At 32.6% G+C, this 11023-nt stretch overlaps 1 protein-coding gene across 1 annotated transcript; it reads left to right on the top strand.

Moving 5' to 3' along the window:
* Positions 1-1712: 1712 nt before the first annotated feature.
* Positions 1713-4104, top strand: LOTGIDRAFT_213215 (hypothetical protein; the record flags this gene model as incomplete). The annotated part of the gene is made up of 4 exons (XM_009050953.1): positions 1713-2001; positions 2450-2689; positions 3136-3390; positions 3995-4104. The coding sequence occupies exons 1-4, from the start codon at positions 1728-1730 to the stop codon at positions 4102-4104; spliced, it is 879 nt and encodes a 292-aa protein (XP_009049201.1). The 5' UTR covers positions 1713-1727.
* Between the last annotated feature and the right edge of the window lie 6919 nt (positions 4105-11023).

Genomic DNA, 11023 nt, shown 5'->3' with positions numbered 1-11023 from the left:
TGTTAAATATTGATCAATACATCAATTGTAGAGTGATATAGAAATACCACTGTTAAAATAGTGCTCAATACATCAATTGTAGAGTGATATAGAAATACCACTGTTAAAATAGTGCTCAATACATCAATTGTAGAGAGATATAGAAATACCACTGTTAAAATAGTACTCAATACATCAATTGTAGAGTGATATAGAAATACCACTGTTAAAGTAGTGCTCAATACTTCAATTGTAGAGTGATATAGAAATACCACTGTTAAAATAGTGCTCAATACATCAATTGTAGAGTGATATAAAAATACCACTGTTAAAATAGTACTCAATACATCAATTGTAGAGTGATATAAAAATACCACTGTTAAAATAGTACTCAATACATCAATTGTAGAGTGATATAGAAATACCACTGTTAAAATAGTACTCAATACATCAATTGTAAAGTAATATAGAAATACCACTGCTAAAATAGTACTCAATACATCAATTGTAGAGTGATATAGAAATACCACTGTTAAAATAGTACTCAATACATCAATTGTAGAGTGATATAGAAATACCACTGTTAAATATTGATCAATACATCAATTGTAGAGTGATATAGAAATACCACTGTTAAAATAGTACTCAATACATCAATTGTAGAGAGATATAGAAATACCACTGTTAAATATTGATCAACTACATCAATTGTAGAGTGATATAGAAATACCACTGTTAAAATAGTGCTCAATACGGTACATCAATTGTAGAGAGATATAGAAATACCACTGTTAAATATTGATCAATAGATCAATTGTAGAGATATATAGAAATACCACTGTTAAATATTGATCAATATATCAATTGTAAAGCGATATAGAAATACCACTGTTCGAATATTAATATATTTAATATAGTTAATTTATAAATTTGTTTTGCAATAAATTACCTTCCTTGAAGTTTGACAATAGAATTGTTTTGCAATAAATTACCTCCCGTGATATTTAACAACAGAATTGTTTTACAATAAATTACCCTTGAAGTTTGACAATAGAATTGTTTTTACAATGAATTACCTCCCTTGAAGTTTTACCATAGAATTGTTTTGCAATAAATTACCTCCCTTGAAGTTTAACAATAGCATTGTTTACATTAAATTAGCTCCCTTGATGTTTAACAATAGCATTGTTTACAATAAATTACCATCCTTGAAGTTTTACAACAGAATTGTTTTACAATCAATTACCTCCCTTGAACTTTTACACTAAGACTAAAACAATTACCTCCCTTGAAAGTGTTAAATATATTATTTTATACTTATGGTCCAAAAAGTTGATCTTCCAATCGTTAGAGCTCAATTTTAGCTATCTGAAGTTGTTATATATCATCTTCGATCTTTTGGATAATGTGTCTTAACAACCACACAATGCACCTGAATAAACTCTTTTTACAATTTACTACTTAATCGAAGACACAAGTTCTTGAATTTACATGTTTGTGATCACATACAGAAACGAATGCAGCATTTAAGAAATGTTTCTTTTTGTTATAGATATTCGACAGAGCGCCATTGTTGGGTTGATTGCTAATAACGACATACTATTTTGATTTATTTCCAAGCCATTTGATATTTTTTTTGAAAGTTTCATTTTGAAACATTTTGCATTCCATTCCCTAATTAATTTCATCCCGCAGAAAATGATAACATTTATTCCAAGATGGCGTCTTTAGAAGGAAGTCAGAAAAAGATGCACGAATTTAGTCGTAAAACTATAGACGATGTGTTCAGAATTGTCGGGAAGCAAATCACAATCAGGAATATGGCTCTTCTCAGCATGACCTACAAAGGAAGCCTTAGTGATGATCTCATTCCAAAGGTTAAAGACGGACATACTTTGCTCCTCGCACTTGGAAAAATGGGTCGCATCGATGAAACAAATTTTCAACATATAATCAGTTTATTCCGAATTTTAACCAGGCATGATCTAATTCATATGATGACGATGCGAGAAAGAAAACCAGGTAATTTACAGATATTGAGAAATTCGTATGGACATGGTTCAAGGAACGAGATGAGATCAAGATTGAAGCCAAGCTATGCAAATCAAATGAAGCCGAAAGGGTGTTTCATTCTTACAATCATGACAATCCTTTTTGGATCTTTTAGTCTTAATTCCTGTAACTTTAGGAGGTGGAGATCATGAACATGATAGAAAACTATAAGCTTATACATTCTTTCAAAGACTGATCCTAACAAAAACCCTGAAAAGAGAAATGTCCTTCCCTTCGTAGAACTTAAATCTAAACATGAAAAGAATACAGCAGTATTAACAGACTTTTAAGGGGGGCCATTTTGACCAATGATTCTGTTTGAAATCAGAGCGTTATTGGGCTGTTTTGACTAATTTTGATTTTTGGGGCCATTTCGGTTAACTACCTACAGGACTTTCCATGGTTTCTGATATTTCAGTTGTAGAACAAGATCCAGTTGAAGCTTACTTAGAAGCAGATTGTAAAAGCACAGGACCTAGTACTAGCAGGCAAGCTGAAGATTCCTGCAACAACCAAAGTTTAAACCTCAACAATGGAAGCTCAACACGGAAAAGAAAGTCACAGATGAATTCCAAGAAAAATTTCAAAAAAGTAAAAACTGAAACGTTGCAAGAAGAAAAAATAGAAGACAATATTTTTAAGAAGAGAGAGTCTTGTGGTATAAATTTTTGTGATTTTTTATTTAAAAAGGGAGTGAGAGCAACCACTAGGCTGATTAGTAAAAGCAATGCACACACATGCACCCGGAAGATATTCTCTCTGTATCTGAATATATTTTATGATAATTAAGATAGAACCTGTCTTCAAGGAATAAGGTGTTTGCTAATCTCAAGCTGTCTTTAAGGCAAAAATAAATTCAGATCATTGCTTCTCTTGACTTAAACTTCTGAGAAAAAGCAGAGTTTTGAGGAATTTAATTGTCACAAGAGTTTGTTTAGTGTGTCAGTGTTGCTCAATGGAAATGAGATAACAACCTCTGCTTGTACCAAAATTAATTTTATTTATGTGAGCTATTATCTTCTAGAAGGGTTTGTGAATTTTTGTGGCAACATGTCATTCTTACTGTTGTGTATTTTCTCTAAATCTAAACCTTTTTTTTTTTAGATATTCGACTACGAGTCAAAGCTGAATACAGTCAACATTCGAACGCTTTAGATGGGAACATTTTCTCTGATAAACCTGACCTACTCGAAAGACAATTTGAAAAATTTGCTCAAGCCAATACTATATTAAAATCCAGAGATCTTGGGTCCATTGTGTGTGACATTAAATTTTGTGAATTGACTTATCTTGATGCGTTTTGGAGAGACTATATAAATGGATCCTTGTTGGAGGCTTTAAAAGGTGTTTTCATCACAGGTAAGCTTGGTTTCTGTCAACCTTCAAGGGAATGTGCTTAAATTAAAGAAAATACATTTGTACAGCTTGTGCATTAACATATTCCGGCTTTATATAATGATGGCTGCAAAAATTGTGAAAAAATGCATTAAGAATATGATCAAAGCTGTGGGTCTAGAATTTTGTTCAAAATTAAGCAATATTATGTTACACGTCATCAGAAGAATTAAACTCTTGATTTGGATCACTTGATGGATATCAAAGACTCCTTCTGCCCTTATATTGAGATTTTGAACAGGTTTTCTAAACTTATGTGCATCATTCTAATTTTAAGTCAGTCTTTGGCTCTTAAAATTCCACTAAAAGTAAGCATTTTAAGACATTACTAGCGCAATATCTGCTTTTGATCCTTTGGGATAGTATCGTCATAAAATACTTACAGAATACAGTGAAATTTCAAGAGCCATTCTAATGTCTGATTGAAAATCAGAATGGTGTAAATTGATTCTATGAGTGTCCCCTATACATGTTCACTTAAAATGTTTAGAAGTCCTCTTTACAATCACTTTAATGAAGCAAGACATAACCTCATCAGCACTTCAATTATTGACTTTTTATTTTTCAGATTCTTTAAAACAAGCGGTTGGCCATGAATCAATTCGATTACTGGTTAGTGTTGATGAAGATGACTATGAGGCTGGACGGTTGAAGCTATTGTCCAATTTAAAATCATAGTCTTGTTTCTACAGGTCTCTTTATAGTGCTATATATATTTTGTATTATTTGCCCTCAAAATTACAAGGTTCAAGAGATTGTTTTGTTTTACTGATGATGTCTAATTGAAAATTAAAATGGTGCAAATTAATGAGTGAATAAAATCCAATTGTCGTTAGTTAACAGAGTTACCAAAAACAAGCATGTCTTATTCAGGATTCGTCAAAGAGCTTTAAATCTTGGTTTATTCAGCTGCCTTTTTCATAAAGCAAAGTCAATATAGACCAAGTTACTTGAGATCTCACTCCTGTTGTTTGATTTTGATGCATTACTGGCTGAACCAGTAGTAGAACATTATATTTCTTATAGTGCTAAATAGTTGTTAAATTATGTTTTTGTAATTAGGCAAGAATTCGGGTGAAATTCTCATAAGATTTGTTTTTGTAAATATTGATTGCAGGGCCTTTATTTAGGTCTTAAAATTGAGTGACTTTTTGTTAAGCGAGGAACTATATTTTCTTTTAAAGAAAAATTTTCTGTCAGACATTTTAGCAGATGTTCCGTGATTGTTGAAAAATAGAAAAATCTGCTTGATTTGTTTAAAAGAAATTCCTAAAACCAACTGTGTGCTCGGGTTTAGCTACTCTCCTATTTTTGTAAAATGAGGTCCTGTCCTGTTTGTTATTTTGTTGTTTAATTGTATATATTTATTATTAAGATATCTCTCTTTAATAAACCCAGTTAATTTACACATGAAGACATTACTATATGATCACTAAAAATATCATCTTCACATTGTCAAGCTTTTAGTAAGTAACGTAGTTTGTAATAGTTTGACACTATGACAATGTTAAAATATGTAATCCAGCAATGTTTTAGAACTTAAATATAAACAGTATTAAGTCTATTTCAACCTTTCCTACCATTATGTAGCTTCAACTATTTATATCCAGAAAAGAAATAGATTTTAGTACACATAAATTACAAAAAAAATAATACTTCAAGCCTCTCAGTTGACTTTTAAATAATGTGAACCATTGATGGCCTGAGACAAAACTATGTATGGTTCTTATATGGAAATAACACACACTTACGTAGTTCACAGCCATCTTGAATCTCTATATCAAATTTTTGATAAAGGTTAAAATATTTTAACAAAGCCTTCAAATCATACTTTAAGGTTTAGAAATGACTTTAAATGTGATTTGAAGGTTTTGTTGATATATTCTAGCCTTTATCAAAATTCGGCTTATTAAGTCGTAAAAGAGGTTCAAAATAGTTTGTTCGTGTGTGTTATATCCATGTAAAAACTGCACATAGTTTTGTATGGAGTGGCTTCTGTGCTACCATAGATTCCATATTAAAGAAACTTCTTCACTTCAGCTATATATTTAAATATATTTTGCACAGATTATGTTTTTTTACATGAATAAATTGTATAGATGAAGTTAATTTATTATTTAAGTTTTGACCAAATAGGGCATATTTGTTCATTATTTTGTTTTGTTTTGTGCTACCTGAGTTATATTTAGATCTAGTTGGTTCCTTTTGTCATTTGTTCAAAGTTCAACCAATCTAATTCAAATAAGAATACAATTTCGTATCATTTTTGTTTTTTGATATTTTTAGTCTCAATCGTAACCAAAGAAGTTTTCTACCACAGGTCTGTTTGAAGGTAGTATATTAACAAATCAAAGTGTGTCATAGAATAGAACCTGTTAAATAGAATAATGAATTGTGGGATATCAAACCTAAAATAGAGCAATATGACAGCCTATTTGGGTTTTGCTATCTCACAATTCCTTATTTTATCAAGAAACAGGTTTTACATGATACGATTTGATTGGTTAAATATACTACCTTCGGGACAGGAATTTGCTAGAAAACTATTTGGATTTACAATGTAGACTTAAATTATCAGAAACCAAAAAAGATAAGAATTTGTATTTTAATTCTAATTAGATAGATGCAACCTGGACATGATTTTTCAAGAACTTTTTAAGAATCAGAATGACTGGAGCTATATTTAGGTCTATGTTTTAGTCTGATTGTTTTTTGTGTAAACTGTTTTGATTTTGATTGCATTAGGGTACTCTTCTTCTTTTTTACCTCAGAAATTCCTTAAAAAGCAGCCTTTATTTCTATTATGTAACTATGGTTATAAAATGAGATCCATACTATTGTCTTGAAACCTTCCAGGGTTCCTTAAAACTTTTTAATTTTATCTTCACAGAATTCCTTTTCTTTATTTATAAATAAAACCAATGCTACCGGAATGTCCTTTGTATTGCTAGAATAACACTTGTATCCACAACGTGTCAGGGTTTATCAGAAATATTTGCATTATTTTAAGTAAATTTGGCTTGATAAGTGAAGGTGCACAAAATACATAGTGTTCAATTTTCTTTGAATAAAAACATGAAGAAATTTTGAGGTTCCAGTGCACATACATGAGTTGATATATTTGATATTTTTAGCAAAGAATTGTCACAACACAAGGTTGATAAAAATGATTGGTTTGTACTCTCATTATTTTATACAAATGCATCATTAAAATGCACAGTTAATTAATCCAATTCATCGTTGCAATATATTGTTAAATTGCCTTTTCTCCGTATACAACGAAATTTAAACTTGATGTCTAGATAGAATTGTAATTCGCTATTTTTCTCCAATTTAAAACTTCTTCTTAGATGTTATACTCCTTTTCATTGCATTTGGAGAATCTATTGCTATGATTATTATTCAGCTCTACAAATTTAAAATTAAGCCCCTCCCACTTATTTGTCTGACAACTTAAACCCTCCTTTCCCTCTTTTATGGACCCCTTTGTCTTATGTTTTACATGATGATCTAGGTTTATGTTTTGCTGTTTGGTTTGTCTCCTTATCCATGATTGTAAATATTCTGGAAATGAACCATGTAAAGCGTTATATAAATTAGAATTAAAACTAATTTTGATAAAATGTGACTTTCATTTTACAATTTTTAATGTTTTATAATGTTACAAAGTGCACTATTACAATCATTTTTATTTGCAGCTATGAAAGATTTACCATTTTAGTATTCATGGTATGGAAGTCATTAAAATTAGCCTTCATGATATAGAAGTCATATTAGCCTTCATGATGTGGAAGTCATTTTAGCCTTCATGATGTAGAAGTAATTTTAGCCTTGATGATGTGGGAGTTATTAGTCTTGATGATGTGGGAGTTATTACAGCCTTGATGATGTGGGAGTCATTTTAGCATTCATGATGTGGAAGTCATTTTAGCCTTCATGATGTGGAAGTCATTTTAGCATTCATGATGTAGAAGTCATTTTAGCATTCATGATGTAGAAGTCATTTTAGCATTCATGATGTGGAAGTCATTTTAGCCTTCATGATGTGGGAGTCATATTAGCCTTCATGATGTGGGAGTCATTTTAGCCTTCATGATGTAGAAGTCATATTAGCCTTCATGATGTAGAAGTCATATTAGCCTTCATGATGTGGGAGTCATATTAGCCTTCATGATGTAGAAGTCATTTTAGCCTTCATGATGTAGAAGTCATTTTAGCCTTCATGATGTAGAAGTCATATTAGCCTTCATGATGTGGAAGTCATATTAGCCTTCATGACGTGGAAGTCATTGTAGACATGTAACTCACTAAAACACATTTTTGTTAACTTTATTGATAGAATAACACATGTATTAATAACAATTATTTGCATGAAGGACAATTTACATCCAAAAAATAAAATGCATACATTGAATTAATATTATTTACAAAATTTACATCACATGATAAATTATTTCTTTATATAATTATATATTTATTTTGTAATTTTTGCCATGTTTTTTTTTATTTTTTAGGAAATAATTTTAAATATTTGTTTTTTTGTTTTAAACTTTCTTTTAATCTTTTATTTTCTGTTTTATTTTTTTTATATTTTATTTATTATTTTTGGTTGCGAGAGATTAAATACAAGGAGAGACAGGACGTTGAGGTAACAATATAAAATACATAGTAATAATTTGGCATAATTTAAATAGCTAATAACAAGAGTAGCAAGGTATTTTCATAATGTGGTTTTGACTTAACTTACAAACTAACATAACCCTTACACATCTTGCTGGAGGGGGAGATCCGGGACAAACAAATAACTCTGAAAGGTGGTCCTGCACTCTCCACCTTAATCAGCGAAACAAACGAGAGTTTCCAAATGAGCATAGTATTATCTCATTTTTTTTGGGAAAACAGAATCAATGACGTCTGAAACAGTTTTGAAAAACCGAATCAATGATAACTGAAACCGTTTTAATGATAATTTAAACCGTTTTGAAAAACGAGGTCAATGAAGACTCAGTAATAACATTGTTATACCAAAGTAACATCATACTATTAGTAAGATTATTGCCCTATTTGGAATTAACACCTTTGCATTGACTTTGGTAATAATCACAATCCTTTGCGAGCTCTCCAATGGCCATCTCCACCACGCCCCATATAACTTGGCCATTCTTGTTCTTTAAATGGTAAAATACGGCTACATCTTTTATTCTCCTTCTTCAGCTTCTCCATATCACCACAGCTACATTTTATTCTTAGTCTGTAATAAAAGACCCGGGCAATAATATTACATAGAAGACATGAATTTCTTTTATAGAGAAAGTTTGTCTGTTAATGGTTATTTGTGGTACCCATTAGGAATACGTTTTTTCTGCAACACTTGAAGTATTCATTGTGCAGTGTCTAATTTTATCGATGTATTCAAATTGACGAGATATATCGAGTGGTGTTATCGTTTTTTTCTGGGCCACTCGATGTATAAATCAACTTAAACATTATGATGCCTTGTGTACAGGAGGTCCGATGCTAAGGCTCTCTTTCCGTGCTGGTTAAGAAATGTTTCAAATAATATAAACACGTATCTGCAATTAAGTTCTGATGGAATTTCTTAAAAGATAAAAACTCAAAAGTAATTAAAGGATTTATCTAGTCCCGATTCAAAATTTAGACCTTTATAATGCAGCCTTACCTGTAAACAGTCATTTGTCCCATGTGTACATTATATGGATTGTAAGAAGTCTGACTTTCATATGTTCTTCTATCATCATTGAGCTGATCATTTCCGGATTTCTTCAAACATTCCTTAACTATAGCATGTTCATAGGCATCATGATCCATCCCATAATATTTACCTACAAGATACGAAAATGAAAGCTAAAACCTAAAAGGCGCGGATTGCTGTAGAGATACATGGACGGGTGCCCACCACTTATGTCAATGGTGGAACCACGTTTGTGGCTCATATGGTTATCAAAATAATCGACAATCCAATTTCCAATTTCCCCCGCCGTCGGGGATCACGAGCAGACAGCTTTGCCCGCAGCCCCGTGGACTCTTTATGGGAAAACGGTCTGCTTCTATGACTATAAACAGCTGGACTCCACCACCTTTATCAATGGAACTGCGCCCCTTATCCACGGTCCTTTACGATGTTGCCATCAGTGGCGGAGCCAAAGGAGCATGTTTTTCGGGAAAAAATTTCATAACTAGGTTAGTAAATTCGGGCAACCTCAGGTATTCCGCCCCCCTCGTACGTAAACCTGGCTCCACTGATTGCTATCACACTCTTCATTTCCTCGGAAACCTCACTATGCCATTTCATAGACAGAAATTGAAATTTAATTTTATAAAGTTTGGAATGGGTAACCACATTCAATGTCCATTGTCATCACGGTTCATCATATACATGTAATACTTTTCTAAACGATAAAAATCTATTTCGACCCTGTTCTGGCCCTATACCCGTTCCTCGGACGTGATATGCGGCTCTGATTTGACCATCATGGATCGGAGCAAAAAATGTGACCTTTTGAGTTTGACCTTAACAGTGTCGATATCACATCCGGTCAGATTTGGCGGGCTAATTGACGCCCTAATTGATGTAATAGTTTCTGAAACTGGTGATCCTTTTCAATTTTGTTTTGATATCACTATTCACATTTCTCTTCAAAACATTTCCCGCCTGATAACAACTACATTCAAACATTTGAAACGTGATATCAGACGTTCTGGAATTTCACAGCTTGATATGATAGAGGGGTAGGTATTGGAAAATATATACTTACTGTTTGGTTGCATTCGAATTGCTTCTTTAGCCATCAAATCTGAGATACACTTTTGGTCTGATGCAAGAATAGCCTGAGTTTGTGCAGGAAAAAACCAATACGTTGCAAAAACGATTTCAGCTGTGTGATTGTAATCAGGATGATCTACCGGAAGTGTGGTTGGAGCAACAGTTCCGGTTGAAATAAGTCTCTGAATTCCTTCGCCATCATGTGGACCAACATGGCGTTTTATTCGACCAGAATCATTCTTAACATTTTCCAAAATATAACGAATGTTTTTTTCAAAATCAGTGTCAATGGAATCTGCTCCTGCTGATCGCTTTGCCATTGCCAAGGGATGGGTTTTGGATTGAGATCGTTTGCTTTGGTATCTTGGGTCATATGGTTCATAATATCGACCGCCTTGTCTATTCTCACGTTGATATTCGGGATCTTCCTCGCCATTGCTATAGTAACTAGAAAATGGCGACTGTTTATCGTAAGGGTATCCAGGAACATCTCCCCTGTACCGTCCTTGGTTACGCCCACGACTTATCGGCCTTTGCTTCATTTTCTGTCTGTTGCGTTGCCTTTGGCGAGGCCGTGGTCTTGGTCTGAAACCTCCTTTCTTTCCCGAGCTTGACGTAACAGGATTCTGGTTTGGATTGATGAAATCCTGCCCTGAAACATTGTTGTCTTCATCTTCATCTCCATTTCCCTTAAAATATACAGAATTGATGTCTTAATATTGATGAAATTAACCATACGTTGTACCGTTTGTGTTTTTACAGTAAGGATTCAATTCTGATTAACAATGCAGATCAAGATGATTTGTTTGGTAT

Source organism: Lottia gigantea (assembly GCF_000327385.1).
Source record: "Lottia gigantea unplaced genomic scaffold LOTGIsca_16, whole genome shotgun sequence".
Taxonomy (NCBI): domain Eukaryota; kingdom Metazoa; phylum Mollusca; class Gastropoda; family Lottiidae; genus Lottia; species Lottia gigantea.
The sequence above is the reverse complement of the archived record's forward strand: the minus strand, read 5'-3'. Positions and strand labels throughout refer to the sequence as shown.